Genomic DNA, 26,012 nt, shown 5'->3' with positions numbered 1-26,012 from the left:
CCAGTCAGCAGACGGTGATGTGCGTCTTTCAGGCGATGCTGCCAGCGTGACGTATAATCTTGTCGACGGTTCTTCATAAACAGCTCGTCAACCACCTCGGTAGCTTGCTAGACAACATAGCCGAAAGATTCAAGCTATTTATACGCTTTCGGTGTATATTAGGTACTGTATTTTAGACACACTTCTGTCGTATCTACTTGTTAACCTATTTAATATAATATTACGTTATTTTGTATTAGTCAGCTATAGTGGCTGGCTGGTTAAGTTAGCACTAGCCTAGTCGCTAATGATAGCTTGCTAGCTAACATCCCCGGACATGAGCTCCCTAAACTTCTCCCCTCCTGTTAAAGAAGAGGAGGTCTGCTGGACGGAGAAAGAAGCTCTGGGGCTGAACATTGTCGTGAAAGAGGAGAAGGAAGAAGAGGATGTCACAGTAAAAAAAGAAGTGGTGGGTGAGGCTGTTACTGTGAATAAAAAAGAGAACGACGTTACAGTCAAAGAAGAGGAAGACGCGTTCAGAGTGAAAGAGGAGGAGGATGTTACTGTGAAGGAAGAGGATGCTGTTTTTGGAGTGAAAGAGGAAGGAGAGATTACTGTCACATTGAAAGATGAAGAGGAGGAGATAGATCTGATTAACACCAGTAAGTACCGCCTTAAATGTGTTTTTAACTTTGGATATTCAGAGTTGGCTCGTCAGTACCTCTTCAACGGAGGGCCCCAGGATGATGACTGATATGTCTAGAATCAGACAACGTAGAGAACAAGCTACCCCTTGTTTTCTCCGTTCCGTTTCCAAAAAGTGACTTATTAACATATATATTTGAGAAGGGTCTATCTGCTGACCGCAGACTGGGGGGCACGGCATGTAGTGATCTTCGTGTAGTGATGATTTATTACACACCGTGCCCCCAATAGTGCCAATGTGAGAGTTGGGTTGGCTAAGCCAACCGCCTGTATTCAATGGAGAGAAATGCTAAGCTACTAGCCTCATGACATGAATATGCATAGCGATCTGGAGATAACTCCTATAGTGTTTTATTAGAACACACCATTCTATAGAGTCCACCTGCTAGAGGTTCATATCTGACAGAGATGAACACATCGTTCTATACAGTCTACCTGATAGAGGTTAATATTTGACAGAGATGAAAATCTGTTAGAAACTTAGAAAGAGGGCGAGACTAAAGCTGCAACAACTAGGATTGTGCCTTTGACTTCTGGACAACGAAATAATAGAACAGGAGAGAAATGACATAGTGGTGGGTCTAATAGAACAGGAGAGAAATTACATAGTGGTGGATCTAATAGAACTGGAGAGAAATGACATAGTGGTGTGTCCAATACGGAAGTAAATTAACCTAAATTTGCCCAAATGAGGAATCGGGGATAATTAGCTTCTTTAAAAAAAATTAGCTGTGTATGGTTTCAAATCACAAGCTTGTAGGCTTATGTCTATTTGGGCAGTGCGTGTGGCAATAGGCTTTGCTGATTATTGAGTTGCGGCTGTCAGTGAAAAGCGTCTCAAATATGTGTGAAGATGATGTCTCTTGAAAAGAATTTAAAATGTTGAGACAAGAAGAAGGGGAGGGTTATGTGGTGAAGTTATATGCGAGTCTCTCTTCAGAATATCCTTTGCTGGATTCCACCAATTCTTGCTCCTTCATTGTTTCATTGTGTTTATTATTTACCTTTATTTAACCAGGTAGGCAAGTTGAGAACAAGTTCTCATTTACAATTGCGACCTGGCCAAGATAAAGCAAAGCAGTTCGACAGATACAACGACACAGAGTTACACATGGAGTAAAACAAACATACAGTCAATAATACAGTATAAACAAGTCTAAGGGGTGGCAATGTGAGCAAATGAGGTGAGAAGGGAGGTAAAGGCAAAAAAGGCCATGGTGGCAAGGTAAGTACAATATAGCAAGTAAAACACTGGAATGGTAGTTTTGCAATGGAAGAATGTGCAAAGTAGAAATAAAAATAATGGGGTGCAAAAGAGCAAAATAAATAAATACATTAAATACAGTTGGGAAAGAGGTAGTTGTTTGAGCTATATTATAGGTGGGCTATGTACAGGTGCAGTAATCTGTGAGCTGCTCTGACAGTTGGTGCTTAAAGCTAGTGAGGGAGATAAGTGTTTCCAGTTTCAGAGATTTTTGTAGTTCGTTCCAGTCATTGGCAGCAGAGAACTGGAAAGCGAGGCGGCCAAAGAAAGAATTGGTTTTGGGGGTGACTAGAGAGATATACCTGCTGGAGCGTGTGCTACAGGTGGGAGATGCTATGGTGACCAGCGAGCTGAGATAAGGGGGGACTTTACCTAGCAGGGTCTTGTAGATGACATGGAGCCAGTGGGTTTGGCGATGAGTATGAAGCGAGGGCCAGCCAACGAGAGCGTACAGGTCGCAATGGTGGGTAGTATATGGGGCTTTGGTGACAAAACGGATTGCACTGTGATAGACTGCATCCAATTTGTTGAGTAGGGTATTGGAGGCTATTTTGTAAATGACATCGCCAAAGTCGAGGATTGGTAGGATGGTCAGTTTTACAAGGGTATGTTTGGCAGCATGAGTGAAGGATGCTTTGTTGTGAAATAGGAAGCCAATTCTAGATTTAACTTTGGATTGGAGATGTTTGATATGGGTCTGGAAGGAGAGTTTACAGTCTAACCAGACACCTAGGTATTTGTAGTTGTCCACATATTCTAAGTCAGAGCCGTCCAGAGTAGTGATGTTGGACAGGAGGGTAGGTGCAGGTAGCGATCGGTTGAAGAGCATGCATTTAGTTTTACTTGTATTTAAGAGCAATTGGAGGCCACGGAAGGAGAGTTGTATGGCATTGAAGCTTGCCTGGAGGGTTGTTAACACAGTGTCCAAAGAAGGGCCGGAAGTATACAGAATGGTGTCGTCTGCGTAGAGGTGGATCAGCAGCAAGAGCGACCTCATTGATGTATACAGAGAAGATAGTCGGTCCAAGAATTGAACCCTGTGGCACCCCCATAGAGACTGGCAGAGGTCCGGACAATAGACCCACCGATTTGACACACTGAACTCTATCAGAGAAGTAGTTGGTGAACCAGGCGAGGCAATCATTTGAGAAACCAAGGCTGTCGAGTCTGCCGATGAGGATGTGGTGATTAACAGAGTCGAAAGTCTTGGCCAGATCAATGAATACGGCTGCACAGTAATGTTTCTTATCGATGGCGGTTAAGATATCGTTTAGGACCTTGAGCGTGGCTGAGGTGCACCCATGACCAGCTCTGAAACCAAATTGCATAGCAGAGAAGGTATGGTGAGATTCGAAATGGTCGGTAATCTGTTTGTTAACTTGACTTTCGAAGACCTTAGAAAGTCATGGTAGGATAGATATAGGTCTGTAGCAGTTTGGGTCAAGAGTGTCCCCCCCTTTGAAGAGGGGGATGACCGCAGCTGCTTTCCAATCTTTGGGAATCTCAGACGACACGAAAGAGAGGTTGAACAGGCTAGTAATAGGGGTGGCAACAATTTCGGCATATCATTTTAGAAAGAAAGGGTCCAGATTGTCTAGCCCGGCTGATTTGTAGGGGTCCAGATTTTGCAGCTCTTTCAGAACATCAGCTGAATGGATTTGGGAGAAGGAGAAATGGGGAAGGCTTGGGCGAGTTGCTGTTGGGGGTGCAGTGCTGTTGACAGGGGTAGGAGTAGCCAGGTGGAAAGCATGGCCAGCCGTAGAAAAATGCTTATTGAAATTCTCAATTATGGTGGATTTATCTGTGGTGACAGTGTTTCCTATCTTCAGTGCAGTGGGCAGCTGGGAGGAGGTGTTCTTATTCTCCATGGACTTTACAGTGTCCCAGAACTTTTTTGAGTTAGTGTTGCAGGAAGCAAATTTCTGCTTGAAAAAGCTAGCCTTGGCTTTTCTAACTGCCTGTGTATAATGGTTTCTAGCTTCCCTGAACAGCTGCATATCACGGGGGCTGTTCGATGCTAATGCAGAACGCCATAGGATGTTTTTGTGTTGGTTAAGGGCAGTCAGGTCTGGGGAGAACCAAGGGCTATATCTGTTCCTGGTTCTAAATTTCTTGAATGGGGCATGTTTATTTAAGATGGTTAGGAAGGCATTTAAAAAAAATATCCAGGCATCCTCTACTGACGGGATGAGATCAATATCCTTCCAGGATACCCCGGCCAGGTCGATTAGAAAGGTCTGCTCGCTGAAGTGTTTCAGGGAGCGTTTTACAGTGATGAGTGGAGGTCGTTTGACCGCTGACCCATTACGGATGCAGGCAATGAGGCAGTGATCGCTGAGATCTTGGTTGAAGACAGCAGAGGTGTATTTAGAGGGCAAGTTGGTTAGGATGATATCTATGAGGGTGCCTGTGTTTAAGGCTTTGGGGAGGTACCTGGTAGGTTCATTGATAATTTGTGTGAGATTGAGGGCATCAAGTTTAGATTGTAGGATGGCTGGGGTGTTAAGCATGTTCCAGTTTAGGTCGCCTAGCAGCACGAGCTCTGAAGATAGATGGGGGGCAATCAGTTCACATATGGTGTCCAGAGCACAGCTGGGGGCAGAGGGTGGTCTATAGCAGGCGGCCACGGTGAGAGACTTGTTTTTAGAGAGGTGGATTTTTAAAAGTAGAAGTTCAAATTGTTTGGGTACAGACCTGGATAGTAGGACAGAACTCTGCAGGCTATCTTTGCAGTAGATTGCAACACCGCCCCCTTTGGCAGTTCTATCTTGTCTGAAAATGTTGTAGTTTGGAATTAAAATGTCTGAATTTTTGGTGGTCTTCCTAAGCCAGGATTCAGACACAGCTAGAACATCCGGGTTGGCAGAGTGTGCTAAAGCAGTGAATAGAACAAACTCAGGGAGGAGGCTTCTAATGTTAACATGCATGAAACCAAGGCTATTACGGTTACAGAAGTCGTCAAAAGAGAGCGCCTGGGGAATAGGAGTGGAGCTAGGCACTGCAGGGCCTGGATTCACCTCTACATCGCCAGAGGAACATAGGAGGAGTAGAATAAGGGTGCGGCTAAAAGCAATAAGAATTGGTCGTCTAGAACGTCTGGAACAGAGAGTAAAAGGAGGTTTCTGGGGGCGATAAAATAGCATCAAGGTATAATGTACAGACAAAGATATGGTAGGATGTGAATACAGTGGAGGTAAACCTAGGTATTGAGTGATGAAGAGAGAGATATTGTCTCTAGAATCATAATTGAAACCAGGAGATGTCATTGCATGTGTGGGTGGTGGAACTAATAGGTTGGATAAGGTATAGTGAGCAGGACTAGAGGCTCTACAGTGAAATAAGCCAATAAACACTAACCAGAACAGCAATGGACAAGACATATTGACATTAAGGAGAGGCATGCTTAGTCGAGTGATCAAAAGGGTCCAGTGAGTGGAGAGGTTGGTTGGGGGTCACGGCGATTTAGACAGCTAGCCAGGCCATCGGTAGCAAGCTAGCATAGGATGGAGGTCTGTTGTTAGCCACCTCTTGCGTTCGGTCAGTAGATTAGTGGGGTTCCGTGTGGTAGAGGGGATTAATCCAAATCACACAACAACAACAAAAATAAGAACAATAGATATAGTTATAGAGGCCCAAGAAGAAAACATAATAAAAATAAACAAATTGTCCGATTGTCTATTCAGATAGCAGCCGGTAAGACAGCTAACGGTTAGCGGGCCGCAGATGGGCGTTCAGGTAACGTCGCGACGGAGGAGCCAGCCGGATCTCCTTCGGGTAGATAACGTCGGCAGTCCAGTTGTGAAGGCCCGGTGGGGCTCCGCGTAGGCAGTAAAACGGGTCCGGATAGGTGTCTGCAGCCCAGGAGTGAATGATGGAACTCAGGAGTGATTGACGGAGCTGGCTAGCACCGGAATAATTGATGTTTGCTCCGGAATCGACGAAAGCCGATTGTCACACGGATAGCAGCTAGCTAGCTGTGAGATCCGGGTATGAATGTCCAGAGAGCAGTTGAAATCCAGGGACATGGAGAGAAAAATTGGTCCGGTATGTTCCGTTCCGAGCCGCGCAGCGCCGTACAAAACTGGCGATAGATTTTCGAGCTAAAGGATAGCTGATGTCCACAAACCGTGTTTGAAAAAAGTTTCTGGCTAGCTTCTTGGAGGATTACAGATCTGAGGTAAATAATAATTTTTTATAAATATAAATTGGTGAGGCGGGTTGCAGGAGAGTGTTTTGAAGATGAGTTGATGGAAAATAAAAATAAAATGTATGTGAAAAAAAGTTGTAAATATATATATATATATATACAGGACACGACAAGACGAGGACAAAAGACGTCTGAACTGCTATGCGATCTTGGTAAAAAATGTGAATTGATTGAGTTTATTTTATCAATTCCCCATTACAAATGTCACCAGTAGTAAATGTACCGTTACTGCCTGTCATTTGGTTACATTCATTTCTGTTAATGCATGTATTAATTAGTAATTTACCGTTGTCATTCTCGGAGTGGAAACATTTTCTGTTCAAAACCTGCTCCACTTGTGAGAAACCAGTTTTGGTTTATTTCAGAACCACCATTTACAAGATTTGTCAATTTTTTTCATTGTCTTTTTGTTTGTAGTTGATGTTGAGGCAGTGCCCACCTGAGTATAGAACTACTTGGCCTGCTGTGCTAAAATGTAGGAAAGTGTTGTTTTTTTTACATCCAAGCCAAAAATGTCACTCAACCAGATGCATATGAACTACTATATCATGTCTGCATTATAAATAGTCTATCACTAGTTAACTGAAATACTTACCACTCTTGGCTTTTGGCAAAGGACCAACACAGTCCACCAGAACCCTGCTGAAAGGTTTGTCAATAGCAGGAATGGGCTGCAAAGGTGCAACTAGGTCAGCTTGGTTTGGTTTACCTGTCCTCTGGCAAACGCCACAGGATTTACAGTGAGTCACAACATCCTGTATCAGACGTCTTGTTGACCCCAAGATGACCTGCCATACTACCATCGTGAGCCAACCTCAGTATTTCTTGTCGAAGCGCAACTGGAACAACAATTTGATATAAACTGGGCCAATCGTCTTGCCCAGAAGTGGCGCCCGAGAATGCCGTTTCCTTGTTAGACCGCATTTTCCTCATTAGAATGCCATATCTGTCAAAATTACAAACATGAACTTCATTAAACTCTACTTCTGCATGTATCTCAGCAAAAAGAGGAGAGAGGGAAACATCTTTACTCTGTTCATCAATCTGCTGCTTCCAAGAAACATCTTTACTCTGTTCATCAATCTGCTGCTTCCAAGAAACATCTTTACTCTGTTCATCAATCTGCTGCTTCCAAGAAACATCTTTACTCTGTTCATCAATCTGCTGCTTCCTAGAAACATATTTACTCTGTTCATCAATCTGCAGCTTCCAAGAAACATCTTTAATCTGTTCAGCAATCAGCTGCTTCCTAGACATCCAAGTGCCAACTGTAGGGATCCTCTCTTCATTCAGAGGTTCTTAAAACTCTCACCTTTGGGGTTTTTGAAGGAGAGGTAAACTCAGGAGGTTTACCTAAATCAGGATCACCCATAAACGTCTCGGACAGATTGACCATGGTGTGATCGCTGACATCCTCAACACTAGACTTGCTCCCGGCCAATTTCTTAGACAGAGCATGTGTAACGGCACATGCTGGGAATACTGTAGGGTACTTTTCTGATAAACCATCAGGTTCCTCAATTCTGGGTTCCTTACAAACGACAGGATTTGGCACAACCTTCCCTCCAGCCAAATAATTTTCCAATTTGAATGAGACCCCCTTCACCAGTAGGCTAGGCCTCACTCCAACGACAACGGGATGAGAAATGTTTTAAGGTTATACCATGGACCATTTTGAATCAACAAAAAAAAAGCTAATTATTTCATGTCAAAAATGTATTTGGCCATACTGCTGTAACCCATAGTAACAAATTGGATAACATTCACAATATGGAACAACAGTAACCATAGTAACTAGAGGTCGAACGATTATGATTTTTCAATACCGATACCGATTATTGGCGGGCCACAAAAAGCCGATACCGATTAATTGGCCATTTAAAAAAAAAAAATTTAAACATTTTTTATTTTATTTATTTGTAATAATGACAATTACAACAATACTGAATTAACACTTATTTTAACCTCATATAATACATAAATCAAATCAATTTAGCCTCAAATAAATAATGAAACGGGTTCAATTTCATTTAAATGATGCAAAAACTAAGTGTTGGAGAAGAAAGTAAAAGTGCAATATGTGCCATGTAAGAAAGCTAACGTTTAAGTTTCTTGCTCAGGACATGAGAACATATGAAAGCTGGTGGTTCCTTTTAACCTCTTGCCGCACAGATCCCTTTAGCGGGATCATTTTCATCAACATCCTGTGAATTGCAGAGCGCCAAATTCAAATGAAATTACTAAACATATTTAATTTTCATGAAATCACAAGTGCAATACACAAAAACACCGCTTAACATGTTGTTAATCCAGCCGGCATGTCAGATTTCAAAAAGGCTTTACAGTGAAAGCAAACTATGCAATTATTTGAGGACAGCTCTCAGCAGACAAAACATTACAAACAGCCAGCAGCAAAGTAGATTGGTCACGAAAGTCAGAAAAGCAATCAAATTAATCGCTTAACTTTGATGATCTTTGTATGTTTGTACTCACGAGACTCCCAGTTACACAATAAATGTTTGTTTTGTTCGATAAAGATTCTCTTTATATCCAAAAACCTTCATTTGGTTGGCGTGTTTTGCTCAGTAATCCACAGGCTCGTGTGGTCACGACGGGCTGACAAAAATTCCAAATAGTATCCGGAAAGTTCGTAGAAACATGTCAAACGTTTTTATAATCAACCCTCAGGCCTTGTCAATAGAACAGAGAAAGAAAAGGTCTCGCTCCCGGAGCACGCACAAATCTGAGGACATCTGGCTATCCACTGATGCTATGTGATCATTCTCGCTCATTTTTCAGAATAAAAGCCTGAAACTATGTCTAAAGACGGTTCACAACTTGTGGAAGCCATAGGGAAAGGAATCTGGTTGATATCATTTTAAATGGAGGATAGGCTTGCAATGGAAAAGAGTAGTTTCAGAAAAACAGCACTTCCTGAGTGGATTTTCCTCAGGTTTTCACCTGCAATATCAGTTATGTTATGCTCACAGACAATATTTTGACAGTTTGAGACTTTAGAGTGTTTTCTATCCTAATCTGCCAATTATATGCATATTCTAGCTTCTGGGCCTGAGAAATAGGCAGTTTACTTTAGGCACGTTCGGCACGTTTTTCATCCAAACATCATAGGCACGTTTTTCATCCAAACATCAAAATACTGCCTAAAGAGGTTCCTTTTAACATGAGTCTTCAATATTCCCAGGTAAGACGTTTTAGGTTGTAGTTATTATAGGAATTATAGGACTATTTCTCTCTATACGATTTGTATTTCATATACCTTTGACTATTGGATGTTCGTATAGGCACTTTGGTATTGCCAGTGTAACAGTATAGCTTCCATCCCTATCCTTGCCCCTACCTGGGCTCTAACCAGGAACACATCGACAACAGCCACCCTCGAACCTCAACCTCTCTTTCATATCGTCTGAGATTCCCAGAGATTGGAAAGCAGCTGCGGTCATCCCCCTCTTCAAAGGGGGACACACTCTTGACCCAAACTGCTACAGACCTATATCTATCCTACCCTGCCTTTCTATGGTCTTCGAAAGCCAAGTCAACAAACAGATTACTGACCATTTCGAATCCCACCATACCTTCTCCGCTATGCAATCTGGTTTCAGAGCTGGTCATGGGTGAACCTCAGCCACGCTCAAGGTCCTAAACGATATCTTAACCGCCATCGATAAGAAACAATACTGTGCAGCCGTATTCATTGACCTGGCCAAGGTTTTCAATTCTGTCATTCACCACATCCTCTTCGGCAGACTCGACAGCCTTGGTTTCTCAAATGATTGCCTCGTCTGGTTCACCAACTACTTCTCTGATAGAGTTCAGTGTGTCAAATCGGAGGATCTGTTGTCCGGGCCTCTGGCAGTCTCTATTGGGGTGCCCCAGGGTTAAATTCTTGACCGACTCTCTTCTCTGTATACATCAATGATGTCGCTCTTACTGCTGGTGAGTCTCTGATCCACCTCTACGCAGAAGACACTGTCATGATGTTGGCCTGGGGGATAGGTTTATGACAGTCATAAATACCTCTTCCCCCATTTCCCTTCTTTAACCTACTGAGGTTGCATTTAAAAAAAAAACTTGGTTAACATAGAGATTCTGGGAACATCAGTATGTGGGGGGAAATGAACTATATTCTGGTAATCCGAACAATTGAACATATGCAGTGGTACTTAATGAATATGATGTCAGTTTGGTTGTCATCTGAGACATTCTCATCAATGATAAGATGACAAACTCTACAGTGGAAAGTCTACACATGAGAGTTATCAGATTCACATGGAATTGTTGTTCAATTTAAATGTTTGAATATGAAATTATTTTTGATGGGATGAAATGTGATTTTTAGCTTCTAAAATGTGAGATTTGGATTTTCATAAGATAGGGCTGCTCAATCAGTGGCCCTCCCCTGTGAAGGGACAAGGGCTATAAAACCTTTTCCAAATGGGTGGTCATTTAGAATTGCATATGATACTGTATTTACGATAGCACAGCTTCACCTTGGTTCCTGTCTTCCCACTCAACCCAGCCCCTTTTCCTTTGTGTAACAAGCTGTCATATCTGTTCCGCCCGCTAGGGACGTTTTTCTATGACGTAAAGAATTATCCAGGTATAATTCATTCTTTGTGTATGTGAATTCTGTGTGATTAATTAGGTATTTAGTAAAAAATAATTCAACCCAATTTTGTATTGCGGATTCAAATTGTTAGCCAGGGTTCTTGCAGAAAATCAAGAATTGACAACTTATGATTATGAGACTGAAGTAAGATGATGATTGATATTGACTGCTATTGATGTAAAATATTACTAGATCTTTAAGAGTTAATTCAGAAGATAACAGCTCTATAAATATTATTTTGTGGTGCCCGACTCTAGTTAATTACATTTACATGATTAGCTCAATCAGGTGATTAATTACAGAGACATTATTTTATAGAATAGCATGTTTTAGCAATTAATCCGGCATAGCCAAAGACACGACAACACCATTCTGTATACTTCTGGCCCTTCTTTGGACACGGTGTTAACAACCCTCCAGGCGAGCTTCAATGCCATACAACTCTCCTTCCATGGCCTCCAATTGCTCTTAAATACAAGTAAAACTAAATGCATGCTCTTCAACCAATCACTGCCTGCACCTGCCCTCCTGTCCAACATCACTACTCTGGACTGCTCTGACTTAGAATATGTGGACAACTACAAATACCTAGGTGTCTGGTTAGACTGTAAACTCTCCTTCCAGACTCACATCAAACATCTCCAATCCAAAGTTACATCTAGAATTGACTTCCTATTTCGCAACAAAGCATCCTTAACTCATGCTGCCAAACATACTCTTGTAAAACTGACCATCCTATCAATCCTCGACTTCGTCAATGTCATTTACAAAATAGCCTTCAATACCCTACTCAATAAATTGGATGCAGTCTATCACAGTGCCATCCGTTTTGTCACCAAAGCCCCATATACTACCCACCACTGCGACCTGTACGCTCTCGTTGGCTGGCCCTCGCTTCATACTCATCGCCAAACCCACTGGCTCCAGGTAATGCACAAGACCCTGCTAGTTAAAGTCCCCCCTAATCTCAGCTCGCTGGTCACCATAGCAGCACCCACCTGTAGCACGTGCTCCAGCAGGTACATCTCTCTGGTCACCCCCAAAACCAATTCTTCCTTTGGCCGCCTCTCCTTCCAGTTCTCTGCTGCCAATGACTGGAATGAACTACAAACATCTCTGAAACTGGAAACACTTATCTCCCTCACTAGATTTAAGCACCAGCTGTCAGAGCAGCTCACAGATTACTGCACCTGTACATATCCCATCTATAATTTAGCCCAAACAACTACCTCTCCCCCTACTGTATTTATTTATTTTTCTCCTTTGCACCCCATTATTTCTATCTATCAGTATAGCTCATAGTTTCAAACGTCACTCCCTCTGAGCCTTCTAGTAGTTGTTCCCCTTGCTCTGCATAGGTAACGCTGCTTTGAGGGTGGCTGTTGTCGTTGTGTCGCTGGTTCGAGCCCAGGGAGGAGCGAGGAGAGGGACGGAAGCTATACTGTTACACTGGCAATACTAAAGTGCCTATAAGAACATCCAATACTCAAAGGTTAATGAAATACAAATGGTATAGAAGGAAATAGTCCTATAATTCCTATAATAACTACAACCTAAAACTTCTTACCTGGGAATATTGGAGACTCATGTTAAAAGGAACCACCAGCTTTCATATGTTGTCATGTTCTGAGCAAGGAACTGAAAGGTCAGCTTTCTTACATAGCACATATTGCACTTTTACTTTCTTCTCCAACACTTTGTTTTTGCATTGTTTAAACCAATTTGAAAATGTTTCATTATTTACTTGAGGTTAAATTGATTTTATTGATGTATTATATTAAGATAAAATACGTTTTCATTCAGTATTGTAGTAATTGTCATTATTACAAATAAAAAAAATTAATCGGCCGATTAATCGGTATCGGCTTTTTTGGCCCTCCAATAATCGGTATCGGTGTTGAAAAATCATAATTGGTCGACCTCTAGTAACACATTGGATAACATTCACAACATAGAACAACAGTAACCATAGTAACATTGTTTCCCCGAAAACATCTAAAGGAAGTTTGTTCGGAAGTTTGTTCCTATATCTAAGATATATAAAAAATAAAATAGTGCATGTCTTTAACCCCTTATTTATGTCACTAAAGTCTTTCCACATTTTATGTTACAGCCTAATTGTACTATGGATTAAATAAACAAAAATCCTCATCAATCTACAGTCGTGGCCAAAAGTTTTGAGATCGACAAATATTAATTTCCACAAAGTTTGCTGCTTCAGTGTCTTTAGATATTTTTGTCAGATGTTCCTATCGAATACTGAAGTATAATTACAAGCATTTCATTAGTGTCAAAGGCTTTTATTGACAATTACATGAAGTTGATGCAGAGTCAATATTTGCAGTGTTGACCCTTCTTTTTCAAGACCTCTGCAATCCACCCTGGCATGCTGTCAATTAACTTCTGGGCCACATGATGGCAGCCCTTTCTTGCATAATCAATGCTTGGAGTTTGTCAGAATTTGTGGGTTTTTGTTTGCCCACCCGCCTCTTTAGGATTGACCACAAGTTCTCAATGGGATTAAGGTCTGGGGACTTTCCTGCCCATGGACCCGAAATATCGATGTTTTGTTCCCCGAGCCACTTGGTTATCACTTTTGGCTTATGGCAAGGTGCTCCATCATGCTTGAAAAGGCATTGTTCATCACCAACCTGTTCCTGGAGGTTGGGAGAAGTTGCTCTCAGAGGATGTGTTGGTACCATTCTTTATTCATGGCTGTGTTCTTAGGCAAAATTGTGAGTGAGCCCAGTCCCTTGGCTGAGAAGCAACCCCACACATGAATGGTCTCAGGATGCTTTACTGTTGGCATGACACAGGACTGATGGTAGCGCACACCTTGTCTTCTCCGGACAAGCTTTTTTCCTGATGCCCCAAACAATCGGAAAGGGGATTCATCAGAGAAAATTACTTTACCCCAGTCCTCAGCAGTCCAATCTCTGTACCTTTTGCAGAATATCAGTGTGTCCCTGATGTTTTTCCTGGAGAGAAGTGGCTTCTTTGCTGCCCTTCTTGACACCAGGCCATCCTCCAAAAGTCTTTGCCTCACTGTGCTTGTAGATGCATTCACACCTGCCTGCTGCCATTCCTGAGCAAGCTCTGTACTGGTGGTGCCCCGATCCCGCAGCTGAATCAACTTTAGGAGACGGTCCTGGTGCTGGCTGGACTTTCTTTGGCGCCCTGAAGCCTTCACAACAGTTGAACCGCTCTCCTTGAAGTTCTTGATGATCCGATAAATGGTTTATTTAGGTGCAATCTTACCGGCAACAATATCCTTGCCTGTGAAGCCCTTTTTGTGCAAAGCAATGATGGCGGCACGTGTTTCCTCGCAGGTAACCATGGATTACAGAGGAAGAACAATGATTCCAAGCACCACCCTCCTTTTGAAGCTTCCAGTTTGTTATTCGAACTCAATCAGCATGACAGAGTGATCTCCAGCCTTGTCCTCGTCAACACTCACACCTGTGTTAACGAGAGAATCACTGACATGATGTCAGCTGGTCCTTTTGTGGCAGGGCTGAAACAAAGTGGAAATGTTTTTTGGGGATTCAGTTTGCAATTCATTGCAATTCATCTGATCACTTTTCATAACATTCTGGAGAATATCCAAATTTCCATCATACAAACTAAGGCAGCAGACTGAAAATTAATATTTGTGTAATTCTCAACTTTTTGCCACAACTGTACACACAATACCTCATAATGAAAAAGCTAAAGTAGGTTTGTAGAAAACATATCACATTTATTAAAAAGAAAAAACAGATACCTTATTTGCATAAGTATTCAGACCGTTTGCTATGAGACTTGCATACTGTTTCCATTGATCATCGTTGAGATGTTTCTACAACTTGTTTGGAGTCCACCTGTGGTAAATTAAATTGATTGGACATGATTTGGAAAGGCACACACCTGTCTGTCTACCACAACATTCTGAAGCGATACACCATCCCATCTGGTTTGCGCTTAGTGGGACTATAATTTTTTTTTCAACAGGACAATGACCCCACACACCTCCAGGCTGTGTAAGGGCTATTTGACCAAAAAGGAGAGTGATGGAGTGCTGCATCAGATGACCCGGCCTCCACAATCACCCGACCTCAACCCAATTGAGATGGTTTGGACCGCAGAGTGAAGGAAAAGCAGCCAACAAGTGCTCAGCATATGGTGAAGCTGTTTGAGACACTGCCAAGAGTGTGCAAAGCTGTCATCAAGGCAAAGGGTGGCTACTTTGAATAATCTAAAATATATTTTGATTTGTTTACCACTTTTTTTGGTTACTACATGATTCCCTGTGTGTTATTTCATAGTTTTGATGTCTTCACTATTATTCTACAATGTAGAAAATAGTAAAAAATAAAGAAAAACCCATGAATGACTTGGTGTGTCCAAACTTTTGACTGGTACTGTGTGTCTCATGAATGTTTTTGCATTCAGTTACAAAAAGTCACTTTCTTACCACTTCTTCCATAGTCAAACATGTAAGGAAAGCTTTTTTTAATCAAAGGGGATGCTGTCAAAAATGTATTGAATTCAAATGGATTTACCCAGCCTACAAAGCACTACAGCCACTCTGTGATGACCAGTTCTGCTCTTTTATTGAGGGATCTAGTCTAGATTAAACCTCATAGGAAGACCTTTTTATCATGTGGAGTTTTCATTCAGGTCTCTGTTTAACAAGATACTCTGTCTTTGGCAGGAGAGAGACCAGACTCTCACTCTGACAGCGGGAAGAGTCCTTCAGGGGAACCAGACCCAGAGACGCCCAAACCAGTGAGACAATACCACTGCTCCCACTGTGAAAATAGTTTTTGCTGGTTAAGGAACCTAAAACTGCATGAGAGGACACACACAGGAGAAAAGCCTTTCCAATGTTCCCAGTGTGGAAAGAGTTTTTCCATGTTAGCTAACCTGAAAAGGCATGAGAGAATACACACAGGAGAAAAGCCTTATCACTGTTCCCACTGTGGAATCAGTTGTATTCAGTTAGGGCACCTAAAAGCTCATGAGAGGACACACACAGGAGAAAAACCTTTCCAATGTTCCCAGTGTGGAAAGAGTTTTACTAAGAAAGGGCAAGTAAAAGAGCATGAGAGAATACACACAGGAGAAAAGCCTTTCCAATGTTCCCATTGTGGAAAGAGTTTTACTCGGATACGAAATCTAAAAAAGCATGTGACTACACACAGGAAAAAAGCCTTACATCTTTTCACACTGGGAACATTGGTTTGCCATGTTAACTAACCTGAAAAGGCATGAGAGAATACACACAGGAGAAAAGCCTTTCCAATGTTCCCAGTGTGAATGGAGTTTTACTCAAGACAGGGCATCTAAAAGAGCATGAGAGAATACACACAGGAGAAAAGCCTTACCACTGCTCCCAGTGTAAAAATACTTTTACCTTGTTAGGGAGCCTGAAGGAGCATGAGAGAATGCACAGAGGAGAAACATTTTCTATGTTCCCAGTGTGGAAAGAGTTTTATCTGGTTAAGGAGCCTGAAGGAGCAATAGAAGACACACTAAAAAAGTCCTACCCCTGCTCTCTCTCTGTGTGGAAGGACATTTTTCCAGTCAGAGAACCTGAAATCACATGAGAGAATAAAGGTGCTGTTTTCTGACTTATTTTTGATTGAGAATTTGTGTTTTTGTTTATGCCACATGAAATCATATTGTTTATGATTATACCTGTCTGTTTAAGGTCCCACGGTTAACAATGCATGTCAGAGCAAATACCTAGCAATGAGGTCAAAGAAATTGTCCGTGGAGCTCAGAGACAGGATTGTGTCGGCACAGATCTGGGGAAGGGTACCAAAAATGTCTGTAGCATTGGAGGTCGCTAAGAACAGAATGGCCACCATCATTCTTTAATGGAAGTAGTTTGGAACCACCAAGACTCTTCCTAGAGCTGGCCGCCTGGCCAAACTGAGCAATCGGGGGAGAAGGGTCTTCGTCATAGAGGTGACCAAGAACCCAATGGTCACTCTGATAGAGCTCCTCTGTGGAGATGGTTTTCCTTCTGGAAGGTTCTTCCATCTCTGCAGCACTCCACCAATCAGGCCTTTTATGTGTCAATGATTAAAACCTCTTAAGGATACGCCCCTTTTTTCAAAAACCTGTTTTTGGTTTGTCATTATGGGGTATTGTGTGTCATTTGATGAGGAGGGGAAAAAATGCAATTTTAGAACAGGGCTGTAACGTAACAAAATGTGGAAAAGGTGAAGGGTTCTGAATACTTTCCGAATACACTGTATACCGCTGGCAGAGTTTTCTACCGCTGGTAGTTTTGTACACAGTCACGTGATACGTGGTATAGAAAAATCACATTTTAGGAGAGTACATGGGAGGCAGTATACTGTCTCTGCAGGTGTCTATCTGGTCAAAACCACTGAAACAGGAGCCCCTCCACCCTCTGGTGGGATGGATCATGTCTACAGAGAAACCTAGATTCAAATACTTAGATTTGTGTGTATTGGGTATATGTTGTGAAATTGTTAGATATTACTTGTTAGATATTACTGCACTGTCGGAGCTGGGGAAACAAGAATTTCTTTATACCCTCAAAAACATTTGCTAAACATGTGTATGTGACCAATAAAATGTGATTTGATTTTGATTTGAAATAAACGGCCCATTTATCAAAGGTGCTTTTGGCTGGGGTCAAAATGACTCCAAAGGATTTGAATTTGTTAAAAGTCCATTTTGATACAAAAACACCAAAGCATGATTTAGGTTAAATAAGAACCAGTTGATTGACAAAGTCATGAAAAATTGGAAGAATTGAATGAACCACATTTTGGCTATGACAAAAGATATGCCTCTGGGGTGAAAATGATCCATGTTAGAAGTATGGTTCAATGGAAATATGTAGTGGGTGTAAAGTTTTGTTTTAAATTATCACTCATTACAAATGACTCAATCAAGACATGCTTCTCTTTGAATAACTTAATATAATCAACTTTTATGAAATAAATGAAACACTTTTTGCTCCTCAACTGTGTTGCCCACTCCAGTCAGCAGATGGCGATGTCCGTCTTTTAGGTTCAGGCGATGCTGCCAGTGTGACGTATAATGAGTGGACGGGATGCTCCTTCAACAACAACAGCTAGTCAGACACCTCAGTAGCTTTCTAGCAAACATAGGTACAACATTCACGCTCTTTACACTGTTTTGGTTTATATTAGACGCTCTGTATTAAACACACTTATGTCGTATGTACTTGTTGGCCCATTTAATTATCTATTTACATTTGTCAGCTAGCTGGTTTTCTAAGTTAGCTTAGAACTAGGCTAGTCGCTAATGCTAGCTAGCTAACATCCCCGACAATGAGTTCACTAAGCCACTCGCCAAACAATATGCAGTAAAGGGATTCTACACTTTATTGTTGTTCTGTAAGAATGGCTGAAGCTACACTGTAACGTGTAGAACATCAAGAGTGGACAATCAACAAAACGTTAACAATTGATCAAATGCATCCAATGACAATGTCTGAAATACTGTAGTCCTCTATCTCCTATAAGACTACATATTGGGCTAAGCTAAAAGGGGCAATCAGCAGTTGTTACATCCATTTGGGGACTTTACCTTAATGATATGTACCCATCTGTTTCTTGAAGAATTCACATATACAGTGGGGGGGGCCAAAAAAGTATTTAGTCAGCCACCAATTGTGCAAGTTCTCCCACTTAAAAAGATGAGAGGCTTGTAATTTTCATGATAGGTACACTTCAACTATGACAGACAAAATGAGAAGAAAAATCCAGAAAATCACATTGTAGGATTTTTTTATGAATTTATTTGCAAATTATGGTAGAAAATAAGTATTTGTTCACCTACAAACAAGATTTCTAGCTCTCACAGACCTGTAACTTCTTCTTTAAGAGGCTCCTCTGTCCTCCACTCGTTACCAGTATTAATGGCACCTGTTTGAACTTGTTATCAGTATAAAAGACACCTGTCCACAACCTCAAACAGTCACACTCCAAACTCCACTATGGCCAAGACCAAAGAGCTGTCAAAGGACACCAGAAACAAAATTGTAGACCTGCACCAGGCTGGGAAGACTGAATCTGCAATAGGTAAGCAGCTTGGTTTGAAGAAATCAATTGTGGGAGCAATTAGGAAATGGAAGACATACAAGACCACTGATAATCTCCCTCGATCTGGGGCTCCACGCAAGATCTCACCCCGTGGGGTCAAAATGATCACAAGAACGGTGAACAAAAATCCCAGAACCACACAGGGGGACCTAGTGAATGACCTGCAGAGAGCTGGGACCAAAGTAACAAAGCCTACCATCAGTAACACACTACGCCGCCAGGGATTCAAATCCTGCAGTGCCAGACGTGTCCCCCTGCTTAAGCCAGTACATGTCCAGGCCCGTCTGAAGTTTGCTAGAGAGCATTTGGATGATCCAGAAGAAGATTGGGAGAATGTCATATGGTCAGATGAAACCAAAATAGAACTTTTTGGTAAAAACTCAACTCGTCGTGTTTGGAGGACAAAGAATGCCGAGTTGCAACCAAAGAACACCATACCTACTGTGAAGCATGGGGGTGGAAACATCATGCTTTGGGGCTGTTTTTCTGCAAAGGGACCAGGACGACTGATCCGGGTAAAGGAAAGAATGAATGGGGCCATGTATCGTGAGATTTTGAGTGAAAACCTCCTTCCATCAGCAAGGGCATTGAAGATGAAACGTGGCTGGGTCTTTCAGCATGACAATGATCCCAATCACACCACCCGGGCAACGAAGGAGTGGCTTCATAAGAAGCATTTCAAGGTCCTGGAGTGGCCTAGCCAGTCTCCAGATCTCAAACCCATAGAAAATCTTTGGAGGGAGTTAGTTGAAAGTCCGTGTTGCCCAGCAACAGCCCCAAAACATCACTGCTCTAGAGGAGATCTGCATGGAGGAATGGGCCAAAATACCAGCAACAGTGTGTGTGAACCTTGTGAAGATTTACAGAAAACGTTTGACCTCTGTCATTGCCAACAAAGGGTATATAACAAAGTATTGAGATAAACTTTTGTTATTGACCAAATATTTATTTTCCACCATAATTTGCAAATAAATTCATAAAAAATCCTACAATGTGATTTTTCTGGAATTTTTTTTCTAATTTTGTCTGTCATAGTTGAAGTGTACCTATGATGAAAATTACAGGCCTCTCGTCTTTTTATGTGGGAGAACTTGCACAATTGGTGGCTTACTAAATACTTTTTTGCCCCACTGTATATCTCACTGGTCATCCCCAAAGCCAACACCTCCTTTGGCCTCCTTTCCTTCCAGTTCTCTGCTGCCAATGTCTGGAACGAATTGAGAAAATCGCTGAAGTTGGAGACGTATATCTCCCTCACTAACTTTAAGCATCAGCTATCTGAGCAGCTTACCGATCGATGCAGCTGTACACAGCCCATCCAACTACCTACCCCATGTTTTTATTTCCTCTTTTGCTCTTTTGCACACCAGTATTTCTGCTTGCACATCATCATCTGCACATCTATCTCTCCAGTGTTAATTTGCTAAATTGTAATTACTTCGCTACTATGGCTTATTTATTGCCTTACCTCCATACTCCATTTGCACACACTGTATATAGATTTTTCTATTGTGTTATTGGCTGTTCATTTGTTTATCCCACGTGGAACTCTGTTGTTTTTGTCGCACTGCTTTGCTTTATCTTGGCCAGGTCACAGTTGTGAATGAGAATTTGTTCTCAACTGGCCTACCTGGTTAAATAAGGGTGAAATATAAATAAAATAAACAAATACCGTAACTTTATTGACAACACCCAAATGGATACTGTCATTAACGCGGTTCTTCAATAATTACACATTCTTAATACTTTAGCTAATTTGTTACAGTCACATGTTCAACTATCATCAGCTGATCCAAGAAATCATTTTCTGAATGACAGTCAAATGACAAACATCACGACATGCAACAACAACAAAAGTGCTTCTTTATTCATTACTCTGGTAAAGACAGTTATGCCGTGCTCCACGTTGGATCCAACATCCCTACTTTGGTCATAATGTACAGAACTGTTCCTTGATGGATAGGCTATTATACAACACACAGAGCTATTTTCCTATATTTGTTGTTAGGTGAAGTTATGGGCCAATTTGGCAGACTGTGTACAAACCCTCATTGTCAGGCTGATGTAAAAGCCAAAGAGCATTTTACTGGTTGAAGTGTTTTTTTAAGTACAAAGAGGTTGGTTTGCGATGATGACACAAACATTATATTAAGCAGGACATTCAAACGAGCCTTACAATTATAATCCAAAGTAGTGTGAAATGCATTCATTTAGCAACCTGGAAATGGAGGTTTCTCCCGTTCACATTCAGAATACATTGTGAAAAACTAAAATCTTTGCTCACCATTTTTGCTCCAGGCAGATATACATCCATAACTATCGGTTTCCTCATTAGCATGGAGGAGTTTCTACAACCAAATTGCATGTGCATCGCCCTCATGCCGCAATTTTTTGCAAACACAGAATGGGGCCTATATTGGAGACCAAAAGTCAACAACATGAATAACTTATTTCTAGTCTACAATCTTAGATGTTACTTCTAATGTGAAAACAAGACAAAATATGACTATTCTTGCTCATTTTAAGACAGATGTCAAATAATCATTACATTCATTAGACGTCAATTGTTGTACAACATCATGGCTACGCTATTGGCATCTTTTACAGTGGATTTCTGCTGTTGTGGGCCTTTAACCATCTGTCTGACTTTGTTGTTCACACAGGAGAGAGACGGGACTACCATGGGCCCTCTGGGGAGCCTCAACAACCTCATGATGCTGACAAGGCAGAGAAGAGTCTCTCCACATTAGAACACCTCAAGAAACACCTGGAGAGATCCACAGGGAAGAGATCTCACTGCTGCTTTGACTGTGGGAAGAGTTACTCAAGATCAAGTTCACTAAAAGTACACCAGAGAATTCACACAAGTGATAAATCTCACTGCTGCTCTCACTGTGGGAAGAGTTTTACTCGGTCATCCAGCCTGATATCACACCAGAGAACACACACAGGAGAGAAACCTTATAGCTGTGCTCAATGTTTGAAGAGTTTTGTTTCATCTGGTGGCCTGACAGCACACCAGAGAACACACACAGGAGAGAGACCTTTTAGCTGTAATCAATGTGAGAAGAGTTTTACTCAGCTAAGCAGCCTGATATACCACCAGAGAACACACACAGGAGAGAAACCTTATAGCTGTGCTCAATGTGGGAAGAGTTTTACTACCTCTAGCAAGCGGACAAGACACCAAAGAACACACACAGGTGAGAAACCTTATAGCTGTAACCAATGTGGGAAGAGTTTTGCTTCATCTAGAGTTCTGACTGTACACCAGAGAACACACACAGGAGAGAAATCTTTTAGCTGTAATCAATGTGGGAAGAGTTTTGTTTCATCTGGCGGCCTGACAGCACACCAGAGAACACACACAGGAGAGAAACCTTATAGCTGTGCTCAATGTGGGAAGAGTTTTACTAAGTCTAGCAATCTGACTCGACACCAGAGAACACACACAGGAGAGAAACCTTGTAGCTGTAATCAATGTGGGAAGAGATACTCTGATAAAAGATATCTGATTAATCATCAGAAAATACATGAAGGAGTTGTTTCATGATATCAATGAATTAATGTCACAATGTAGAATGTTTTAACATTGTAGTAGGATTATTTTAATAATGTCACAATGTTGAAGCCTTAACGTTTGCCCCCTGTTCAATTGATTTCAGCATGCTATGGATATTAGCCTTTTAACAAAAAGAGTCGTTATGCTGTTTACTATGTTGGTGTCCAACTTGAATCAAAATGCAACACTATAAAATGTAGCGATCTGTTTTCTACAAATTGTCTTCTAACCAGGGATGTACACATTATTCCCAGATTCCGTGTGGTTTTTGAGCTGTTAGTTTTAACAGGATGTTCAATCTCATCTCCCTCCTATCGCACAATTGATTTCAACATGATATTGTTGAGTGATGAAAATAAGTGTTGCGTTCCTTTGTTTAGAGACCCCTACATTTAAATGCATCTCTCCAAAATGTAGCTGACTGTCTTCTGCAGGTTGTCCTCTAACCAGTGAGGTGAAAGATATCTCCCATTTCCATGTGTTTTTTTAGTTGTGTTCGTTTCCACATAACTTTTAACCTGATTTCCCCCCTAATCGATATCAGTGATTTATTGCTACTTGTCAAAACAACAGCGTTTCTGGTGCTTGTGCAGTTTATAAGGTGCTTGTTATAAAATACAAGTAATATGATTATTGTGGCAGATGTTTGTGTACATAGTACATTTTATGTTTAGGCTTTCAATTTGTCCCAAACGTTTCTGAATATTGGTTATTGATTTGGACACGTTAAAACTGTGTTTTGACATTGGGGCTCCACCAAGCAAAATGTAATTGAAAAGAAGACTCTGCCCAAAGTCCAATATTTGTTTGGTTGTTGTTTAAAATATGTATTTTCGGGTCATTTTTTAAATTACTTCAAAACAACGTAATTTCAACGTTCTTTCAGTAGCCGAGTGGTTAGTGCGTTGGACTAGTAACCGAAAGGATCGAGTCCCCGAGCTGACAAGATAAAAAATATGTTGTTCTGCCCCTGAACAGGGCAGTTAACCCGCTGTTCCTAGGCCGTCATTGTCGATAATAATTTGTTCTTAACTGACTTGCCTAGTTAAATAAAGGTTAAATAAAAAGTGGACTAGAGATCTAGAAGCAAGTGAGTTTTCGGATTCTATAAAAAAAAATGTGAAAAAAATAATACTATTGTATATTAATATTTAGTTTTTAATTGTTGACAGCCAGTAGACGCCATGTTTGTATTGGTGAAGGTGAAGCATTGTAGTTGATTATAATGTGAAATGGAAGTTGTTTTCTGTTGGTGGTGAGCAAACTCGTCCATCAAAAATGTAGGATATATTTGTTGTAGAGGTCGACCGATTAATCGGAATGGCCGATTAATTAGGGCCGATTTCAAGTTTCCATAACAATCGGAAATCAAATATTTTTGGCCGACGATTTTTTAAAATATAAATGTTGTTTTTTTATACCTTAATTTAACTAGGCAAGTCAGTTAAGAACACATTCTTATTTTCAATGACGGCCTAGGAACGGTGGGTTAACTGCCTCGTTATGGGGTAGAACGACAGATTTTCACCTTGTCAGCTCGGGGGAGACAATCTTGCAACCTTACAGTTAACTAGTCCAACGCAATAACGACCTGCCTCTCTCTCGTTGCGCTCCACAAGGAGACTGCCTGTTACGTGAATGCAGTAAGCCAAGGTAAGTTGCTAGCTACCATTAAACTTATCTTATAAAAAACAATCAATCATAATCACTAGTTAACTACACATGGTTGATGATATTACTAGATATTATCTAGCGTGTCCTGCGTTGCATATAATCTTACTGAATATACAAGTATCTAAGTATCTGACTGAGTGGTGGTAGGCAGAAGCAGTAGTAAACATTCATTCAAACAGCACTTTCGTGCGTTTTGCCAGCGGCTCTTCGTTGTGCGTGAAGCATTGCGCTGTTTATGACTTCAAGCCTATCAACTCCTGAGATGAGGCTGGTGTAACCGAAGTGAAATGGCTAGCTAGTTAGCGCGCGCAAATAGCGTTTCAAACGTCACTCGCTCTTGGGGTGTTTGTTTCCCTTGCTCTGCATGGGTAACGCTGCTTTGATGGTGGCTGTTGTCGTTGTGTTGCTGGTTCGAGCCCAGGGAGGAGCGAGGAGAGGGACGGAAGCTTTACTGTTACACTGTCAATACTAAAGTGCCTATAAGAACATCCAATAGGCAAAGGTTAATGAAATACAAATGGTATAGAGGGATATAGTGCTATAATTCCTATAATAACTACAACCTAAAACTTCTTACCTGGGAATATTGAAGACTCATGTTGAAAGGAACCTCCAGCTTCCATATGTTCTCATGTTCTGAGCAAGGAACTGAAACGTTAGCTTTCTTACATGGCACATATTGCACTTACTTTCTTCTCCAACACTTTGTTTTTGCATTATTTACTTGAGGCTAAATTGATTTTATTGATGTATTATATCAGGTTAAAATAAGTGTTCATTCAGTATTGATGTCATTGTCATTATTATAAATACATTTTAAAAAACGTCAGATTAATCGGTATCGGCTTTTTTGGTCCTCCAATAATCGGTATCGGCGTTGAAATATCATAATCGGTCGACCTCTAATTTGTTGTCTTAAAGGGGAAGGTGTTACGGGCTTTGGTTTTTCCATTTATGTTTTGAGGTTGGACTTTAGGACGCACTGATTGGTGTCACCTCGTTAGTCAGTATGTGTTACACTTGAGCTGGCTTGTCCATCTCGTTAGTGGGAAGGTGTTTCACCTGAGCTGGTCCAGGTTCTATTTAAGAGTGTCTGGCCCAGTGCTCCAGTAGTCTTGATAGATGTGGAGAGTCAACACCTTTAGTTGCTCTACCTTTTTGGTTTGCTTCCTGTCTTTAAGTTTGGTGTGGGTTTTTCTTTTGTTTGCCTCTTCTTGGGCAGATTTAGTGGGTCTCATGGTGGGTGTCTTTTAGGTCCCAGTTGTTGTTACTAGTCAACTTTCAGTGGACACCCCCAGTGTCTTTCAGAACCTCTCCTAAAAAACAAGCTTATATTTTGGGTTGGATATTGCGTCCGATTAATATTTTAATCAATGGAATTTCCATAGGGTGCTCATTAGTCTTCTGTTTGTTGTGTACTAAATATTAGTTTTTTCCTGTGAAGCCATTTTTTTGCATCCATGTCTGAAATGTGCTGTAAAAATAAAGTTTGATTTGAGTTCAACAACAAAATGTTATTTTTTTATTTCACCTTCATTTAACCAGGTAGGCCATTTGAGAAAACGTTCTAATTTACAACTGCGACCTGGCCAGATAAAGCAAAGCAGTGCGACAAAACAACAGTTACACATGGAATAAACAAAAGTACAGTCAATAACACAACAGAAAAATATATATACAGTGTGTGTAAATGGAGTAAGGAGTTAAGGCAATAAATAGGCCATAGTGGTGAAATAATTACAATTTAGCAATTAAACACTGGAGTGATAGATGTGCAAGGAGAGATACTGGGGTGCAAAGGAGCAAAAATAAATAACAATATGGGGATGAGGTAGATGGGTGTGGCTATTTACAGGTGGGCTGTGTAGAGGTGCAATGATCAGTAAGCTGCTCTGACAGCTGAT

General features: G+C 41.2%; 1 protein-coding gene and 1 long non-coding RNA gene across 5 annotated transcripts in view; both read left to right on the top strand.

The window, feature by feature from the left end:
- The window catches only part of LOC149978871 (uncharacterized), a 277,954-nt gene that overhangs the window by 234,531 nt on the left and 17,411 nt on the right, over positions 1-26,012 (top strand). The gene's annotated exons all lie outside the window — the stretch shown is intronic.
- LOC118938253 (uncharacterized) lies at positions 71-25,620 on the top strand. 4 transcript variants are annotated; one of them, XM_036940701.2, is made up of 3 exons: positions 317-641; positions 15,476-15,549; positions 21,536-25,620. In XM_036940701.2, the coding sequence occupies exons 1-3, from the start codon at positions 317-319 to the stop codon at positions 21,620-21,622; spliced, it is 486 nt and encodes a 161-aa protein (XP_036796596.1). In that variant the 3' UTR covers positions 21,623-25,620. The 4 variants fall into 4 exon arrangements, with proteins under 4 accessions (XP_090052239.1, XP_036796596.1, XP_090052240.1 ...); XM_090196113.1 differs by lacking the exon at positions 15,476-15,549 and having other exon boundaries at positions 71-641; XM_090196114.1 differs by lacking the exon at positions 21,536-25,620 and having other exon boundaries at positions 15,476-17,420.

The sequence above is a fragment of the Oncorhynchus mykiss genome, chromosome 13 (genome assembly GCF_057628025.1).
Source record: "Oncorhynchus mykiss isolate SJ-2025 chromosome 13, ASM5762802v1, whole genome shotgun sequence".
Lineage (NCBI taxonomy): Eukaryota > Metazoa > Chordata > Actinopteri > Salmoniformes > Salmonidae > Oncorhynchus > Oncorhynchus mykiss.
Note: the sequence above shows the minus strand (reverse complement) of the source record. Positions and strands in the feature narration are given on the sequence as shown.